Here is a 21,345-nt window from a genome sequence, read left to right as displayed (position 1 = left end):
GAGTGAAGCATACACTAAAGTTGACAGTTTGATCCCCAGCTCTCTCTTACACATATCAGCACTGAATCCTAAAATTGCTCCTGATCTGTGCTCATGAAGGGAAAAAATATTGCTTTTGCATTTGCCAAATAAATGTAATGTAATGGGAGTGAGATGTCAAATAAGCACAGCTTGTACTCACCCACACAGTCCTGAGATGAGGTCTAATCAGGCAGATTAAGTGAAACCACCTGTGGAGGTGCACCAGGGACATTAAGGGACATTAAGGGCCTTTAGGAAGGGAACACTCAACACAAAATAAAGACTGATGAGTTCCTCCTTCCTTTTGGTGATAAGTTACTTCCTTATTATCAAAATAAGAGTAATATTAATTGTATTTAAAACTACTTATGTACAAAAGAAGCTGCACTAATCAATATTTTCATATTAACAATGATTCAAATGACTGTATTGTGAAATGGGTTACTTGTAGAACTCGTGGATAATCATTACCCAGCTCTGCAGTCCCCTCAGCTCTACGGAGCATTTTATTGTCTTTCGACTGACTATTTTGGCTCAGTCACAATGCTCTCTAAACCTGGTTTCCAGCAGCAGGCGTCTGTTTTCAGTGAAAAAGCCCCAAAAACCAACTGTACACTACCTGACCTGCATGAAATGGCAGAGAGACAAAGTTAGTGACTAGCTGGTGAACATAGTGGAGCCAGATATTTACCTCAGGAGCTGGTGGAGACCAAAGCAGAGCAAACAGAGAGTGAATATTGTGCTCACATTTATCAACTGCCCAAAAACACAACTTCAAGTCAACGCTAACATTGCTCTGTAGGTGCTGTGTGTTTTGTTTACAGCTTATTCCGCTGCTTTGATTTTTTGTCACCTGCAAAAGTGGCTGGGTACAAAACCTAATATCTGATAAGGTGAAAGTAGAACTGATGACATACAAGCATGTGAAAACCTGGTGAGAGCACTTGCATTTGGTTTCATTTCATCTCCACTTTGAAACAATAGAAAAATATTTTTCCATTGGCGATAATAAGCTTTTTATTGTTTTCGCTATCCGACCACAGTTTCCCTTTGCATAAAACTGCCAACCATCACTGTTCAGCTTCTGATGCTTTCATGCTCTACAAAACCCATTTCCACCGAGCATCACTCACTCTGTCATAAAACCTGCAATATGGATCTCAGAGCTGCTCACAAGCATCAGACAGTCAGCAGCATTCATCAATTCATCCGTTCTGTGATTGTTTTTTAATGGTCCAGATACTGAAACTGGGTGAGTTACATAAATACGTCCAAAAAGCTCAACATGTCTCTGTCATCTGTTCTGAGTCAAATTTAGGTTGACACCTGTGGCAGTCGGGACAAAACTAAAAAGAGGTTCACAGGATCCATGAAGACAGGCTGAAATCTGACTGATGCTGTAAACACACTGAAATAGTGGAGAATGGGCAGCTGAAAAAAATGCATTCGCTACCCCCCCCCCCCCCCCCCCCCCCCGCCCCCGCCCCCCTTTTTTTTAAAGGTATATTGTCAGATTCAAATGGAAATATCAACAAAGGCTCTTAAATAAAAAAGGAAACAGTTCTGTATGTGAGGAAACATGGCACAGAGAGGAAATGGGTGTGGATCAGGGAAAACAGGAAATAAAAGAGGAGAGGGAAAGAGAGATCAGAAAGGGAAAATGAGGTTTTATTGACAGGGAATATGGTCAGATCTTTGGCCCTGTTATAAAACATGAGTTTGGTGTGAATACCATACAGATGTGGGCATTAACATCACAAGGATAGACAGAAGGATAGTTTTTTTTCCCAATTCAGTGGTAAAGGGAGCCCCCTGCTGGTTAGAGAATCTAAAGAGATTAAATTCATTCTGTTGAATTACACTTTCAGTTTAAATGTTTTATTACATTGCCAAAATTTAAAAAAAAAGGGCTTCTCAACACAGTCAAGTCCAAATCAGAGACCACATGAGATGCCTCCAAAAAGCTACTAAAGCAAGGATTTCAGCCTGAAATCCCAAAACAAAACAATCCCAAACTAAAGCTACCCAAAATAAAACCTTAAAACAGGACCACCAATGACCTCCAAACCAAACCAAATTCAGTAAACCCAGCTTCAAAAGAACAAAAAGACTCTGTCCTAGCTGGTAGCTGGTTCTCCACCACCCCTCCTTTATAGCCTGCAGAGGCAATCAGCCCAGGTGCACTCTATTTGTCAATTAGTTGAATAAAGCAGCAAACAAATGTCAAAAGATTAAAAAAAAAAACAAAAACAAACAAAATAAACTGATTGCTGTTATTAAGGGGGAAACGTTAAATGTTCCTTATTCTTGCAGTCCATTAAAAGTATCCAGAGAACTTTGAAAAGTTGTGATTTGTGGACAAACCTGTTCATTTTTGTTCATCATTGCAAACACTTTGGAACAAAACTTTCAACATGATGTTTTTGTTACATGACCGTACGACCTAACATACTGTTTGTTGATTTTGTTGCTTTAAACACAGATGGATTAGTTGGAAGGGAAATCAGTGGATTATATGAATTAAATTTGAAGTTGAATAAAATTAAAAATTTTATTTATTTTATTTTTATTTCCATTTCAGCCTCACAGTTGCAAAAACTTACCAGTCATTCTTGCTTTGTCCAATCTCTTAGTGCAATACTCTTTATTATAGCATACCACAAAACAAAACAGAATTAAACATACAACAAAGTAAAACCAGAACCAGAGAAAATTATATTAAATATATTAAAATATTTCATGTCACAAAACTAGGAATGTTGAAGACTCACACTTTGCACAGTTCAGTCTCAGTCACAGTCAGAAAATTCAAGTCAGGTAAATCATCATGTCAGTGTACTTGACATTATCTCACCACACACACACACACACATTCATATTTTACACATTTCATATTACTGTGCAGCACATTTTCCATTCCTGATGTCGGAGGAAAACAAAAGTATTTTGCAAATGCTTACAGAGTATTATGTAATAGTTACGTTGCACTGCCAAATCTCTAAACAGTAATCCCCTGCCCTGTGAACAGGTTAAATGAGATAATCCTCAACTAATCCAGCTATCGCTGCCTTTAATCTCTTAATCCAGTTTTTGCTAAACTACAGATCAGATAAAGTTTGCCGACAGGTGTGAAGGCCCCCTTTGTGGTTTAAGAAGCACTTTGGGTAACTAGACATCACCATACAGTTCCAAAAAACTGAACTTCCCCCTCTGTTATTATTTTTCCTCTGCTGAATTTACCTGCACCAAACCGATCGCTCGTTACACTGTTGGCTGCATGCCGTGTTTAAAGATGGTAAAGAGAAGCTATTAGCTCTGTGGGCAGATTTGCATTGTACACCTGCCTCATTTCCAAGGCATAATAAAATATTTCATCACCTGGCCTGACTCCCTTTTTATACAAGCAATTTTAGAAGTCCCTCAAGTGAAACAAATTCTAAACATTTTTTTTCCTGTAACAATCTCTACATTTTGTGTGTGTAAATGTGAATACGGAGTTAAGCCATGCCAATACAGAAACATGCAATCATCCTTACAATAATCCCTCCTTTTGCTTGAAAACTGAACACAAATATTTCACATTTCTGTTTTTTGTACCCTTTTTCTTCACTGTGATGTGGTGGTAAACAACATTTCTGGGAGATAAGTTCAGTAGTTCAGAATGCAATACTAAGGGACTTCTACAACAGCTGTAAGGTTCAGTTACAAGGCATATTGTGTAAATCATCTAACCCCCTCCACCTCCACCAGCCACATATCATTTATATTCTCTTGATTCCCTCTTCACGAGCAGCTAATTGGTCTTGGTCATGCTCTTGGTCTTCAGATCTGCCAGTTTGCTGGTAACAAAGTTCCACTTGAAGGCTGCGTCCTCGCTGCCTCCCCCCAGTGAAACGTATTTGGAGAAGCTGTTGTTGCTCCTTCCTCCTCCGCCTCCTTCACTCTCCTCTCCCTCAGTGACCTGCCCATCCTGGTTCTCCACCCCTCCGGCCTCTGTCACCCCCTCCTCACCTTGGCCTGCTGCTGCCTCATTTGCCGCCGCAGCAGCGGCTGCGGCTTCGGCCTGTTTCTTGGCAGCCCAGTTGGCTGCAAAGCTATCCCAGAATCCTGTGCGCCTGGTGGGTCGAGGAGGCTCCTCTGGCTTTACTGCAAGTGGACTTAGAATTCAGAGAAAGTAGTGGGGTGAAATGTCAGTGTTCTGGTCCGGTGCTTTGGCTTTGAAACCTGAAAGCTTTTTTAAAATTTGGACAAGTTTGGGCTTCCTTGAAGTGCTGTATAATTAAAACTCATAACCACACATAGAAACTACAAAAGAAAATACCCCATAGTTCCACTTATTTTCTCATACAAACAGATGGTACAAGGTGACCGAGAGGAAAGAAAACAGATGACAACAAAAGAGGAAGATTTCCACTCACTGGTCAGCGACCGGTGGGCTCTCAGTCTCCTCTAGAAGCTGGTGTTCATCTTCTTTGTTGAAGAGAGCTGATAGTCTGTTCCAGCTTTTGGCCCCGGCCCCCTGCATCTGAACACACAACCAACCAAACGCACAGGGTCAAAGGTCAAAACATTTAGGTGTTTTCAAAGACTCACTTGAACAGTGGTCCACTCTGATACTTTTTAAAATGATTTTAGAGTAAGATTATCATACCATATTACTTAAAAAACACTAAAGCTGTAAGGTACAATTTCTACAGGTTTTTGAAAGCTAAACTCAAGCAAGAACCGTCAATGTTCACATACTTTCCTGGCCAATTGGGAAACAGCGTTGGGCCCCTCATCTTCCTGCACCGGACTCATATCATTCTCCACTCCTGTGACCTGCAAAAGCACAGAAAACCTGATGAAATGGATGCAGACAGCAATGTCCTGAATTTCTTCACAACATACTGTCAAACAAATGCATCAACTGCCATCTAGTGCATGTAATGGATATTACAATTGAAAATGTTAACTTGTTCAGAACACTAAAACAGACCTAGATACATATCAATTAAAAATAGTTTAAAATGTATTTATGTATTTAGAGCCTGTCTTATTAGCAACTTCTGAAAAACTTTCATTTCTTTTTATATTGGTTTAATGATTTTATTTTTGATGTACACAAATATACTTACAGTATTGATACTAGTATTAGGATAGTATTTCCACATCAGTACATGTTCTGACATAAGGAAAGGTCGCATTAATATACTTTAGTTGTCTCATATTTCACTAGTAGTACTGGAGTAGTGTGGACTCAAATAGCAGCAATGACAACCCTGCACATCCACCTAAATGGAAACTCTCTCTCTCCAAACACATTTTGCATTCCCTGTTGTCCCTGTAGTGGCCCTGGTATAGTGATAGACCACGGTTAGAAGCTGTCAGCTGGCTCATTCGAATACGCCCTGAGGCCCTGGCTATCTGTCTCATCCCCCTGTCAGTCAGTCAGTCAGTGGAATGCCAACTAATCCGTTTGTTCAGCTCCCGTGCAGGGTCGAGTTTCTCAGCACTCTAGAGATCTGGGTCAACCCAGCACTGTCTGTTTTCTCTGGTACCAAACACTGGATGGAGAACAGGTGTCACAATGAGGCCATGAAAACCAGTGGTGGGAGAAGTGTTTGCATAAAATACAGCAATTCAAAATAGTCCATTACAAGTAGATTGCTTCATTCATAATCCCACTATAATTGGTGCAATGCATAAGCATTTTACTGTTGTAATTGTATAGTTTGAGTGTTTAACTACTTTACATACTGTAAAATAGCTTAGTTCAGTGGTTCCAAACCTAGGGGTCAGCCCCCTCCAAAGGGTCACAAGATAAATCTGAGGGGTCATGAGATGATTAGTGGGTGAGGAAAGAATAGACAAATTTGTGTTTTTTTATATCATAAAATCTTAATCTAAGAAACAGCTGGTAACTACAGTGTTGACGTAAAGGTCGTGGAGGAAAAGGTACAGTGTTGTCCTCTGAAATGTAGTGGAATAGAGGTACAAAGCAGCATAAAATAAAAATACAGTACAAGTACCTCAGAATTGTACTTGAAATGTAGAGCTCTTTGTTTCTTTCCACCACAGATTAACTTGGAGCACAGTACTTAAGTTACAAGTTGCTTTACTCGTGCTACTGAAGCTCCATTTTGACTCAGGAAACAGGAGAATCGGATCTGGATCATGGTGGATCTGTATATCAGCAATAACTAGCACGGTTTTATCAGTCAGTGATTCATTTGGCAGAGTCAGCTTTTCAAGAGGAATCATTGTGTAGACCGAACTTGTACCTTTAAGTTCCCTTTGCACAGAAAACAAGACAGCTTAGCGAGCTCATCTGACCCTGTGATGAATAAAAAATGATCAGCAAAACAAAACCGGCTGACTTTCTGACTTCACTGCCAACAACCGTGTCAACTTTCTCATACTTCAACATATGTACATGAATCGCTAAGAGGAACAAAGATGGAGAAAGGTGTAAATTCTGTACCTCTTCAGCAGTGTCCTCCTCATACTCAGGGTTAAGTGTCTTCAGCACTTTGCTCTTATAAACCTTCCACATTGGATTCATACTTGCAAAAATTGATGCTCAACACTCAGGGCAAGACCTGTGAAGACCCTTCTACGCCTCTGTGGTCCACCCTCCACCAAGTCCTCGCTTCCAGCTTCAGCTCGTCTCAGTTGGGCCAACTTTGACCTGTTTCCATGCGTAACGTTCTCAGCAGATCAGTGGCACAGGGAACCTGCTCAGCACCGAGGCTCGCACCGTTTCATAGCGTTTCTCCTGGTCAGGTTATGTCTGTCTTTGTCAAGCCAACTGGGCTGAGAGCTGCTTTCGTCCCCACAGAGTGCCTGAACAGGTGAAGCTAGTGAGCAGCGCTGCTCATGCATGAGCCCACGCAGGTGTACACACACACACTCACATTCAGCGTCACTGTTCAGAAACCTACCATGGTTACCTGGAAACAGGTGTGGATTTCCTCATTCATATTTCAGATGGTCTCTTTTCCAGAGCCAGAGGTCCATTGTCAGCCAGCATTGGTAGACTGTCTCCTGTAACCCTGATGCACATGCACACACGCACGCACACACACACACACACACACACACACACACACACACACACACACACACACACACACACACACACACACACACGAGTGACATGTTAATGTTTGGAAAGAAAGCTGTTTTCTTTATTGTTTTACACCTGCAGGAGATCTGTGCTCGAGCAGGTGCATGTTTCCATCAAAGTTGAGCCTTGACTCTTAGTGATTTACTTTAGTGAACAGAAAACTACAAAGCTGGATGGTCTTTTTAAAAACCATGCATTAATCGCTTGTATTCTGGTCTGTGTTTTCCTATGAATCACACGTCTGTGCCTGCAGTTTATTTATGGAAACACACCTTCATTCCACCTCACCAAACCACTCACTTTTCTTCCACTGATCCCAGGCCACTTCCTCACCATCCTCCCTTCTATTCTTATTGGCTGCTTCAGGATATCAGTCAAACGCCAATCAGATTTCGGGTACACCACAAGGTTGTTTTGTGACTGGTCGCTGGGCAACCTGAGAGGGCCGGCGAGCACCGTGTAGATAAAGAGATGTTTATAAAGCTTTGATGACTGATTGGGTTTCACTAGCCACCCACAATGATACAGCCCACTACGGAAATACGGTGTTTTGCTTATCGCCACAAACTTGCATGCTAAGAGATCTAAGAAACAACTAAACTGGATGTTAACATGCTAACTTGTCATGTCTCAATTTTCTCTTTTGTTGCAGCAATGATTTTGACTCAAACAATGGAAATACAGCATGTGTCCACTTCCTATAAATTTATAGAAAGTCATCAAGTGTAGACCTGATGATATACTTGATCATACAGCAGAGAAATTTGACCTAACCTGTCCTATAGCTCTCCTGTTCCTGGTTTTGATTACCATACAGACTTCAACAGTAATGAAGCTGTAGGGTTGGGTGGATCCATAAGATCAACATGAATTATGAATGCAGTTCTATGGACACAGGCTGATGGATGTTGGTTATCTGAAGAGCAGCCACTTTGCTTGTGGCTGGAGCAGCTTATGTTTCAGACTGGGAAGGACACACCCAAGCATTTATCAGCGTTAACCCACATCAAGGTAGTTGATTGTTATAGAGGCGGCACGGCCTCTTTAATGATCTGCATTATTTTCTGAGGAGATACAGTGCATAGATGTATTTATACATTAACATTAGAGTGTATATAAATTAATAAATAATAATAAATTATGCATAAAATCTCATGTTTATAGTCTATTAAAATATTTTTTAAATATACTAAACCAGTTTTTGTCATGCCTTAAAAACTGGGTTTCATGTTTCGGACCAAATTAAAGGCTTTGATACAATCATGGACTTGAACCCCTACCAAAGAGCAACCTTCCACTCAAATGAACCATCTTCCAATCACCACCAGGTGGCTCAAGAGTCCTTTACATTGTTGAACATCTGGTTTTGCACGCCATGACGAAAGAGTAATTATTAATTTTTTTTTAAATAAAACAACAAATTGATTTATCATTAATGTCTGTCTGTGGTCCTGGCTCCACCGACCTGCCGATGTTTATTGTCTACAGTTATCCATTTCTAACACATTACTGTGCTTAATTTTCCACTCTGCTTAAGATACATTTTGGATTAATTCTCTATGCCGATTGTAATGTAAATAATTACCAACGATGACAGGTTTTTGCTTCTGTGCTCTTTTTACTATCATAACTATAATCTGCTGAGCACACTGTATCCACTAACTGTTCTGTAATCTGAATGCTGGCCCTCTAACATTGCCCACTTCCAACCCTGTTTGTATCATGTTTTATATGCTGCATGTCCTTCTCCTCCTCTCCTCCATTCCCAGCTGTCCTATCTTCCTCCTTTTCATCTTTTCACCCAGCCCGGCCATCGGCAGGAGGGTCCCCCCTATGAGCCAGGTTCTGCTCAAGGTTTTTTTTGCCACTGTTGCCTTAAGTGCTTGCCCTGGGGTCAGGCTCTGGATCTCTGTAAAGCGCTTTGAGACTATTTTGATTGTGGAAGGTGCTATATAAATAAAATTGAATTGAATTGAATTGTGTGAGCAGATGAGAAAGACCCTGTTCATCTATAGGTGACCTTGTGCATCTTATGCATGCACTGGATCCTTGATTGGTATTATATTATTACCCTTGCCTCCCTCTGACGACCACTAGGAGGAGACAGTGAAACAATCCTGTGGTCCAATGTGGCGCTTGAGGCGTATAGAACACAATGTTCAGAACACAGTGTACAAATACGCTGCTCTATGTTGATCGTATACATGCACACACGCCACAGTGTCACCGTACAGGCCTGTTCAAAGTCATCTCAGAGGTCAATAACTGCTGAACCTCATCTGAGAACAGGCAGCATCACATTCAGTCAAAAGTACATCATCCTTCATTTTCCTTTAAGACGGACGATTACTCCCTGCAGACATGAATGTTTTGGTTTAGTAAAAGCTAATCCTGTGGGCAAAGAGAAACATCTCACACAAGAAAGCCAACTGAACCTCTTTTATACAAGCAGACCCCCCACCAGCACAGTGGGGGAGCACTACGTGGGGGATGTGGATGGAGCGAGAGGATGGTGGTCCTCATTGACCTGTCACACAGGCAACTTTTCCTCACCACTAAATCTGGACCAGCAGCCAGGAATATAACCAGAGGAGTGTTATTAGAAGAAGCAGAACATTATCACGAGTTTCAAACAGATGCAAGTTATTATTCACTTAACAGAGCTCAGTACCAGGGACTCCCATCAAGCAGCTCTGTGTCCTCAAATGGCTGACATCAGCAGTAATTTCCAAGTGTTTCTCCACATGAAATGCTGAAATATACAAGAAAACTGGCCAAAGAAGTATTCTGATCCTTTAATCAAGTAAAGCTAGTGATACAAAAGCATAAGAATACAAGCTAATTAATAATTTTAATTAACTAAAAACCATAGACTGTAAACATGGACGTAGCACCCGTGACGTCACCCATTAGTTTCGGGGAGTCCGTTTTGTGACCAAACCATGGGCATTTGAGCTGCGCCATCTTGAATTTTAGTGGGAGTGTACTTTCCATATTTGGGGTTAGAGACGGTTACTGTACGGGTAAGCCGGGGTCAGTTGGCCCAGAACCCGGCCACTTTGCGCGGAGCAACCGAGCTAGCCTAAGGCTAATCAGCTAATCAGCTAGGCTAACAAGCTAAGCGGTAGCTACACGCAGCTACATCCACCACACGACAGTCCCCGAGTCCGACCCGACTCGGACGTTGTACTAGGTCTTCCACGTACAACCGCGACACACAGGTCGAGCCCCGTACGAGCGTGACACACAGCATACAACAGAGATCATAATGCTGCTGCTGTGTTTTAAACATGACTGTTTCAGATAGAGAGGTTTTAGGTGGAGCCTCCATCCACTATCCACTTACAGTTATAGCAGCACACAAACAACAGCAGCCGCTTACTGACGGAGCTGCTCTGTTCATACACTGTCGGACTTTTTAAACAGAAAAATAAGACGAAATAAAATTGTAGCCAAGTATTCCCGCAATAAACGGACACTGAGAGCACGGAACACACCGCAACAGCGTTCCTAACATTAGCTGCTCCGGTCCTCTATCTGTATAAGCAGCGACCATAAATCGGCAATTAAGTCATAAGCCAGCGGCGAAATATGCTAATACATGTTAATTAATGCAGACATCCAGGTACAATAGTGAGAAATTTACTTACCGAAAAAACTGCAACACAGACTCCTTCGACGGTCGGTTAGTACAGTCTACACTACAACAAGCCATATTGTCACAAAAACCTATCCGAACATTGGCAAAAAACCACGGACACTGCAGCACCTGTCAACTGGAGGCCTCTGGATGTAGCCGCCTAGCCAAGCCGATGCTTTAGCAAAGGGCTAACTGCCAGTGTCTGTCTATGGAGCTGTCACTCAACGTAACCACGCCCTAGTTTATGTAAGAATTTTAAGCCTAAATAACACCAAAACGGTTGTGAAAATGGGGGTCATTGGAGAATTGCTGAAATGTTGAGTCACATTTGCCTCGACTTCCGGAGCCAGCCCCCAGCGGCAGCCGAGGAACTGCAGCTTTTTGACCGCTGAAGCGATCCTCACTGCTGAAACCTACAACTCCCCCCTTGCTAAAAACACGTAAACATTATCAGCAAAATAAACTTAAAGCATGAAAAAGCAGTCATGGAGCAGAAAACTGATCTCTTTTTACAGTGGTGGATGAAGTGTTCAGTGTAAAAATAATGAAAGGTCTGCCTGCATTCAAAACTGGCATAAAACTAAGCTGGTTGAGGTGCAGCTAATTTTAACTTTTATGTTACATACATCTTATAGTTAAGATGTTAATTGCACTTACCTTCTACCACTGTCTACTGTTACTCAGAATCCAATTATGTTTGTGCACAAAATACCACAATTGAATCTGTGTGAAGTGTATATGCACTACTGGATCTCTACTGACACACAGAGGTCAGTGCAAGAGAACCGGGTGATCTTCCTGCATAACACATCACACTCATTGCCAATCTTAAGTCTGGGGCCTTTGCAGCAGGCCATAGCTTAACAGCTGTGCTCGTCCTTCTTCTCAGCTCCCCATCTACAGTATCCCAGGGAAGATGTAACTGGTCTTCAAACACAGCATGAGCCGTGTGTTGAATGGGTATAGGGGTGCGACATGGACCCTGCTGCCCTTTACTCTACTTACTCTTTAGTGTGCACTGTAAGAAATATCTGACTGAAATGTGGCGGTGTTGAAGTCGAGGCAAATGTGACTCAACATTTCAGGTTTAAAGCATCTGACAACCAGTTTTAGCTACGACTGAGTCGACTGATCAATTAGATGACATAATGACATTTCAGTATGCAGGTCAGTAGGTCAGATTGTAGGACAGCTGCTTACAAGTCCCACTGTATACATGTAGACTTTGTCCTTTGGTTTATGTAATACAGTAGATGAACTGAATGTTTGACAACGAAAAACACTGAACACTGAGTGAAAAACACTGATACATTTTCTTTCTGACAGCTGCGTGAGAAGATCAACATCACTCTCATGTCTTAGCTATAACAAAGTCCTGCATATGTAATTTAATGTGACCAAAAATCTAAGTGAGTCTTTGCTTTTTGCCTCCCTGGAGGCCTGGAAATTCTGTTGCACATAACAACAAATGGTTGCTTTTACACATCAGTTTTTGTAAGGATTGGACTAATGAAATATCACGTTAGTTTGTGAGATTTAGAGCCCAGCTATTCTGTTTCCAGTCTTTGTTCTAAACTAAGTCTTCTGACTCCAGCAACAGTTTCCTGGCTCCAGCTACATATTGACAATACTGACATGAGAGTGGTTGGGGCATTACACAGGATTATAAGCTATATTAAATTAGTTATATAATGTCTTGGCCAAGGGCTTTCTGCTACATTTGGACAGAGCCTGGCTACTTTTTTCCAGGTGCAAGCTAAACTAACTGAATGCTGGCTGAAGCAGTTGTATTTAACAAAAAGTATGTGGCCAGGAGATTGTGGCCTTTAAAAACACAACTTCTAATTTTTTGTTTATTTGTTTGTTATTTGTTCTTTGCACAGATTAAACATATCACAAACTGCACAAACCAACTTTGGACAGAGACAGGCTAGCTGCTCACTTTGTCTCCACTCTTTAAACTAACTGCCTCCAGGTTGAAGGTCCACGTTTAATGTATAGACATGTACAAATCTTTTCCCTTTTGTGTCCCATTAATCATCTTTTGACCCCTTAGACTTATTTTACAGCCCTTTGGAGGAGTTCCCACAGGTTAGGAACTAGAGTTGTAAATACTGTATTCAGTCTTTGTCAAGCATTTCTTTGATCCAGTGGATGTTCATTAACAGGTGTCATGTTGTGACTGTGCTGTGAAGAAATACTTCTTTCTCTGGGAACAGGATCAGGGCCATAATCTGAGTCAGTCTAAGTGAATATTTCTCCTCAAAATTTCAGTTTATCTAAAAGCGTAAACACCTTTTTCACTTTGTTTGTTAAAATGATGTCATGTCTGAGTCAGGTGAAAGTTGGACCACATGCAGTTTGCTTAGGCAAATGAAAACAAGGCCTAAATGTAAATGTCATATGTCACATGGTTTGTTGTTAAGGTGTGGTGATCTGCATCACTTAAAAAAAAAACAAAGATTAGTTCAACAGAAAAAGAAATCAATGAGAAAATCACCACTGACTTGCTAACACATGTCTTATCTGGTGTCATATTTATTCTCCCTAAACTAATCAAACATCAGATATGTGGATTTGTGTAAACCCATATTTTGGTGAGGAGACTCTTTGTGTGCAGATCACCTTTACTGTAATTGAAAATACAGCCTGATGAAATCACCTGTAAAAGGAATAATGATCAAATGACTCTGGAAAAATGTCAGATTAGGACCTTGCCCCATTGATGAACACAAGTACATCTGTATTAGTGTGTATGTGAGTGAGTATACAAATACTCGTGTACGTGTCTGCATGCATGTTTGTGTAAACACATACATGTTTAACAGCAAGCTGTTAGATAATGCAAGGCCGTGCACGCACGTTGCTCACACACATCCTTCCATGTTCTTCTCATGTTTTACGAGACCCTGCAGACGTATACGTTTCGGCACTGTGGCTTCCTTTTGTGCCAGCTGTTGTGCAACGTCCAATAAAATGGCCATTGATAGCTTCCCTCCCAAAACAGGTTTTTACTGCCGTTGTGTTTCCATCAACAATTTGGCTTCCCTTCAGACTGTGGTTTTACACAAAAGCTTTTTTTTACATCTTAGCTGAATTCATTATAGTATTCACACACACACACATATATACACACACACAAAATAAAATACATGCAGCTTAAGTGACAAAAGGACACCTCTGAAGACATTGCATGTGAAATGTCTAATTCTGTCAGTTCCCCAAATGTATTTTTTCTTACTGAGTTTTCTGAGTGAGCAAAATTTTAGGGAAGGAGGGTTTGCAGGTAGGAAAAGCTCAGCAGTGTGAGGATTTCACATTGAAACAGTGAGTTTCTTGGTAGAACCAGGCAGACCATCAGCAATGCAAAAGTTCTATATGTGCACTCACACAGGGAAAACATCAACAACATAGACACATCAGTGTCAGTCTAACCACAATAATTTGTATTAACAAACTGTATAGCAATAATGGAAGTCTGGAAACAGTAGAAACCGTCCATTGTTCCCCGTGACACAACAATATACATATGTCCTTTGTTGTCTGACTCACCAACACATCTTTTGTTTGATTCCCCCCAGACACGGTGATTGCTTTTAAGGGGAATACTGTTCATTTCAAGAGTTCTCACGCTTCCATTATTGCCTATGACAATCAAAACTCAACATCAGTGAACCAAGCTATCATTTCATGTAGAATGTACATGCACACAATACTCCAGTTGCTGTCCATCCAGTTGCTGTCCATCAGCATCACTGAGTCTTTGATGTGAGCCGCAGGTTTACAGAGTTCTTTTGGCCCTTACCACTGTGTTCTCTTTGAATACGCACACAAACAAACCTCTTCCTCACAGACAGGTATCCTTCCAAAACAGGCCACGCTGAAAGGTTGTTCTAAATAGTGAAACATTCCAGTGACCAACTGGAGACACTAAGGACCCTTTCACAGGCAGAGAAAACATGGACGAGTCCACTGACCAGTTCAAATCAGCTCAAGCGAACCGCTGGTGTTTAGATTTATGTGAGTGTCAATCAGTGTTGACAGAAAGACAAGAAAGTAGCAATAAAAACAAAATGACCTAAAGAGGCAAATTAAAAAAAAAAGAAATTGGTTCCTTTTTTCATTGCATCTGCCTTTGTCTTATTTAAAATGAACTAATAAGCACTCAAAGAGGAAAACACACCCAGTAAATTGTTCTCAACAACAAATAAATTGATAACATAAAAAATGTCAGGAGACAAGAACCATCCTGCATGTGTTTGAGAGGGTCAGTACACGACCTGTGAACCTACAATTTACTGGGCCTGAGAGTGAATATATACAGATCTGCTGTTGGTGGTGCTAAGGTTGTGAACTCCTTGACATGACATGCTAGAGGCATAATCTCGAGGCATGCGGTGGCATCACCACTTCAAGCATGACAGACGGTTTGAACTACAAATCCAGAGATTACTGTATATTTAATACAGCCGTTACTTTCACTGATTTACGTAGTCCTGCTACATGAACTTGTCATGGAACTGTCTCAACAATTGTTGGATGGACTGCCATAAAATTACACACCCCACATGTGTATTTCCTATGGAATCAATTTTTTTCACGTGGAATCAAAATAATAATTTGTCATTTTGGTGATGAAAAATATTGATCAAATACCATCAAAAACCAGTGACACTTGTACTTTTTAGCAAATGTTGTCTGGCTAACATACTGAACTGAGATGGCGAACATGGAAAAACATCGTGCCTGCTGTGCATCAACATGCTGACATTGCTACTGTGAGCATATACCGGCCTGCTGATGTTAGCATTCAGTTCAAAACACAGGCTCACAGAGCTGCTAGCATGGCTGGAGACGTTTGTAGAAGTCTTGTGATATGAAAGCTCTCGGTGAGATATCAACATCAAGTGAGAACAGAACCGTAGTCTTGCTTTGCAGGATCATTGACAAGGCCATTACTGAGAACAGAGAGCAGAAACATTTTGGTCACATAACACAGGTGGGTTATTTTGGTGAGGAGAATCAGGTTTACAGGTAAGCAGGGAAAGCCACAGGGAAAGCCACTTGTTGGAGAATACAGACAAATACTGCTTTTGCACTGTGTGTTTGTGTGCTTATGTCTGGGTTACATGTGCACTAGTTTGTGTAATTACACTGTCACAAGACACCCGAAGGACACTAGGGAGCTCTTCTCATGCAGGTGCTTGACTTACATTTTCAACCCCTTTCTCAAGCTGTCAGTGTGGTTGTGTGTTTGTCTGTGCACACAACCACACTGACAGTGTGTATGTGTGTGTGTGTGAGGATTTTTTCAGGACATAACCTGTTAAAACCGGCTGCGAAGTGGTAACAAGCAGGGTTTTTTTGCTGCAAGGCTGGAGGCAGTTCCCTAACAGCAGGCACGCTGTTTGGCTCAACAGGTATTTAAAGTTCACGACCAAGAAGAAAACACACAGGCACACATAAGAGTTTGAAACCATGTTGTTGTACAGATGAGATAAAATGAGATATTCAAGGAGTTCAAGCAAATATGAAAATCTAATGAACAAGAACAGTCAAAACACACATAGAAATTTTTCATGGTACCTGTACTAAAAAAGTTAGCTGGGAGGGGTTTTAAAAAAGAACACTTTTGAAAAATATAAACACAAAGTAAAGTAAAGTAATAAAGTGCATGTATGTGTACGTTAATACGAATATGGATTTACAGAAATCCACGTGTAACACATGTATATACTGTATCTGTAGCTGTGTGAGTGTCAACATGTTAGGGAGTGGACATGTCCAGTATACTGTACATGACAGAGCTGCTGTGTAAGAAAGCCAAATGACCACAGTGATGGTTGTGACCAATCACAATCTCCCATTCTGCTTTACAGCATCAACTGTTGCCGCCATAATGGAGCCCTTCCAACTGCTTCCTTTCATCCTCACCAGTCCTTGAGCTTTGACCTGAATATATCAATAAATTGACGGCTCTTTTAACCAATGAGAGCCAGCTTTGGGTTCTTGAGCACTGTCCAGTCGTCCAGCAGCGTGTCCCAGCGGTTCCAACTGGATGTAGTTGCACAGTTCACAATCTGTCAGATGTCTATCCACACCTGTCTACAAATGTCCCCTCCAAAATTAACCTGGCCCGGCCTGATTTGTGTCAGTGAAGAAGAGAAGGAGTTGCTGCCAAGGGAAGATTAGATGGAGGGACTTGGGGGATGGAGGGATGAAATGAGAGGATTAGAAAGTAACAGTTATCATTCAACTCTGCATTCTCTTTATAGCAGTCTTGGGTGTGGAAGCTCTGGAACAGCTACTGGTGCAACAGGAACCTTATCAGGTGTTGGATGAGTTACAGATACAGCAGTGACAGAAAAGGAAAATGGGGAAAAGGGTGTAGATAGAGTTAGCAGTAAACAGAGAAGTGGGTGTTTCATTTGGACACAAGCAACATGTGCAGCAGCAAACAAGACGTGTTTAATGTAAGCAAAGTTTTAGATTTTACAGTGTAAGTATACACACATATATATAAAAGCCCATAAACACGCAGAAAGAAGCAGGTCAACATGCTGACACAGAGACAAAATACATGAGCAGCCCATGTATTCACTGCAAAGCTTAAATCTTTGTTGCTGTTGACTCAGCAGTTAGAAGCCCAGCAAATATGACTAAAGGGAAATATGACTGAATCTGCAGGCAGTCTGGAACACCAGAATGTGTGACACAAAGTATATTTAAGCTTAAAGCGTTATTTGTATGCAGCGGACAGAGACTGAGAATTAGTGACTAGCACCTGCCCAAATGCCAGTGAGCAAGACACTGAAACCATAATGGTTCAGATGAGGCGTCGGAACGTGCTGTGGTGAAACACTGTGGCTTCTGTCAGCCGCTCCCACCATGAAAACATAACTTTGGCAAAGACAAGAGAAGAAAAAACAAACCTTTCTTGCATGGTGTAGGTTTAGTGAGTCACTTGCAAGAGCCCTAAAATATCTCAGTGTATCTCAGCCGCTGAGTCATTCTACATACTACTTCATTAAGTAATGTGTGCCAGTGATGAGATTAAAGAAATTCTTGTTAGTTATGATTTTAACCGAGAAAAAAGATCAGGTCAGTTTTACTTACTGGAGACACAGATTTATTTTTTTTAAATTAAGTATTTATTTAATATCTATTATCATAAAGACTGAAATCGAAGACCCGCTGCCTTTTGAAGTCAACAGATACACAAAGAAGAAACAGTATGCCTGTGTTGGTGAGTGCAAGTGCCATGTCACAACTTATGTAAGATCCTGTTTACTGCTAAGAAAGTGGGCCACATGGTCCAGAAGCATTCCCCTGGACTCATACGTGTCAAGGCCTGACAATGGCACAGGGGAAAAGGTGATTTATTCCTAAGAAATCACTCCTTTCCTCAGAATGACAAACATGTAGGTCGGCTAACTTTTAATCAAGAGACAAAACTGAAAAGAAGTAAAAGGAGTAAAGAAGACTCAATAAAACTTTGAGTGACTAAAACTAATAAATATGACAACCTGCCTGTTGCTGAGACTTCAACAAAACTTCCTCCATACCACACCAAATGAATGCATTAAATGCCAACTCAGGTCAAGGTGTCAGTCTTCACAACTGAAAATCTGTGGGAACACCTCACATGTGACCAGTTTGCCCAGTGAAAACATTTCAGAACAATCTCTGAATCGTCACAACATAAATAACTCTCAGAGGGCGACAATAATGAGAGTATTCAGCATTTAAAAGAGAGGGAATGAGAGTCTATAATTCCCAAACCACCGCCTATTTCCAGCTCTGGCCTCCATAGCCGCTGGTACTCTCACAAGCATTCCTCACCAATTTAGACAGGAAATCAGCAGCTCAGTGTCTCTGCTCCTCTCATGTAGTGGCTCAGCCAAAAATGTGCCCATCAAAACCATGCAGGGTGCTGAGGCAACATTCTCAGGCTGTGGATTTTGATTAACAAAAGGAACAGTCTGAACTATAATAATAATTTTTTAAAAGTGACAAATAAATGCAAAACTACTGAGACAGTTTTTAGCCATTTTGCTTGTTCATACAGTGATACATTTTTTCCCAGTGTCATAAGATAAGATATTTGATGCTGCAATGGAACAACAACATATGAAATACGTATATGGTTATGTACAAAGGCTAGAATGTTGTATCATCATTTTTATTTTGACAGTTTCACTGTCACACTAACTTGTGTGACAGTGCCAGATAGTTGTGGTTTACCAAGCCGCTGCTTCCTCTTTCAGTGATTTCCATTTAAGTTTTGCAACAGGTTCTGCAAATGTTCACTGCTAATGTGTTTTGTCTTTGAAAAAAAAAAACGTCAACAGTAGTTTCTGCGTGAGGAAGGATGAACACTCAGTAGTTTCAAGTTGTGTGACAGAGCAGGGGAACCTACGGTGGACTTTAGGCAAGAGGACCTCACTAGAGCCAGTGTTTGATTTGTCCACTCTGGGCTAATGTAGAAACATGGAGGAGCAACATGGTGAGCTTGAAGAGGACCTGCCTCCATGTAGATATGAAGAGCTCATTCTAAGCTAACAAAAGCACAACAGTTCTCAGTTTCTGGTGATTATGCACAAATGAAAACAAAATTTAAGAATGTTGTATTTCATTCCTGCCATCAGCTCCTCCTAAATCCAACACATTGGTCCTTTTTAATGTTTATTAATGTAAGTTATTAATGTCATGAAAGTAATTTTGCTGATGTTTCTCTGTTTCATAACATTGACAGTTTTCCAGAATATTCATAAACTAAGTGACATAACGTTTTCTTAAAATTATTTATTACAGTTGACAGTATTTAATAACTAGAGACTCGAGTAAAATCCATGTATTCAAAAATAATTTGGCAGCTTTGTGGGATATCAATAGTTCACACATTTCTTCTGTTTGCACTATAGAGATGACATCAGCTGACAACAGCCATAACGCAATAAACCCTCTGGGAAAAAAACATTTAAGCCCATAAATACAGAAAAAAAACTGCCTTCGGGTCCAGAGATAAGCCGCTTTTCACTAAATCCTAATGAGAAGAGGCCATAGGGAGATAGGCAGAAAAAAAAGAGTGAGATTAGGAGGCAGAACATGGCGCCCTACATCACTGACCTGGGAGGGTAAAGGGCTGAGAAACAGAAGCACTAACAGCTGTAGGAAACATTGCATTTTACATATTTGTTTTTTGGCAAGGTTAGGTTTTCAGTCTCCTTAAAGGTGATTCGTCAAAACAAATTTTCATGCTCACATAAAAAAAAAGACTTTTAGTTATTAGTTAATGCGGCAGCAGTTAAAAACGGATGCAGCTGATTGTGCTGCAGGGCGGGGGTGTCTGAATCTGAGAGACACTGTGTTCTCAGTGCAGTCTGCACGTTGGACGCCAGTCACAACAGTAGCTCCCCGGGCAGAGGCCACCCCAGAGTGAACCTCAATTCAGCACATGCTCCAGCTGGGCACGTGCACGATGCCATCTCCTTGGTCTGACTCTGCCAGGGAGGCTGAGATGTGACCTGATGTGGTCTGTGCACACACACACAGGACCGCGATCTGCTTGTGCTTGGACATTTTGAGCACAGCAGAGAAAATACTTTTAAAGCATGCTTTCAAACAACTGACAATGAAAACAACAATGAAGGTGCCTGTGGAGAGGCAGAACCAGGAGGTGTAGCTTGCAAAATCATCTCCCTTGCAAACAATAACACTGTTAAACACAGTTGAAACTGAAGCTAAGTCAGCTCACCAATCAGTGGTGTTGGATTTTTGTGCCTCCTTTTGTTTGTGACATAGTTCAACTTGTCTTCATGGTTTAAGAAACATCATACTGTTATATTATGGTGACGATAAAACATATCAGACACCTTTGTTTGTCACCTTTAAACAGTGGTTTTCTAAACAGGAGTCTCAAATGCTCACAGCCTGGGGCAGCAAGATTTCTCAACCCAGTCCTGAATATGCAGAATATGCTGTAGGTGATCTCATTTGTATGGTTTTTCAGCAGTATGCTTCTGATAAGGGAACAGTTCGTAAAAATGGCCACAAAGCAAAGACTTTATTTTAGTGTCTTTATTGAACATAAAGAAGCAACAAAACATAATATTTTCACAAATAGGAAAAAAAGCCTTGTAATGTTTGTCATACAGGATGATACATACAGGAGCAACAACTCTCCCACTGCCATACAGTACAAAGATTTTTCATTCACACAGTGAATGTTGAACATATTTATGGTAACAGTGAACCCAATGACCAGAAAATTAGAGGTGACGTTCAAATGAGGATGAGCTTCACAGTCTTGTTTTTGTCTCTTGTTCACACCTGCAGCTGAGTCCCACCCATTCCTGAAATATTTTTTTATAGAAAGCTTCAGGGCCCTTTGCAGACATCTACAAAGCCAACTCATTTAACTCAAAACTTTACTTGGTTTTGACTGTTCATTCCTCTTCCAGTTTATTCATAAGCGCCTTTGTGAGAATTGGTTAGATGTGGTGGCAACAAAATAAAATAAATGTAAAGGGAATGGAGGCCCCAGCCTCTTCCCAAATAATGATCCCCTCATCCA

At 41.0% G+C, this 21,345-nt stretch overlaps 1 protein-coding gene across 1 annotated transcript; it reads right to left on the bottom strand.

Moving 5' to 3' along the window:
* Positions 1-3,803: 3,803 nt before the first annotated feature.
* Positions 3,804-6,565, bottom strand: LOC121186340 (uncharacterized protein C1orf232). Its single transcript, XM_041045033.1, has 4 exons — positions 6,485-6,565; positions 4,765-4,842; positions 4,440-4,546; positions 3,804-4,178 (listed from the first exon to the last, which is right to left on the bottom strand). Exons 1-4 carry the CDS (start codon positions 6,563-6,565, stop codon positions 3,815-3,817), a joined length of 630 nt encoding a protein of 209 aa, XP_040900967.1. The 3' UTR covers positions 3,804-3,814.
* Positions 6,566-21,345: the final 14,780 nt, after the last annotated feature.

This window comes from Toxotes jaculatrix, chromosome 8, assembly GCF_017976425.1.
Source record: "Toxotes jaculatrix isolate fToxJac2 chromosome 8, fToxJac2.pri, whole genome shotgun sequence".
NCBI classification, from domain to species: Eukaryota; Metazoa; Chordata; class Actinopteri; family Toxotidae; genus Toxotes; species Toxotes jaculatrix.
The sequence above is the reverse complement of the archived record's forward strand: the minus strand, read 5'-3'. Positions and strand labels throughout refer to the sequence as shown.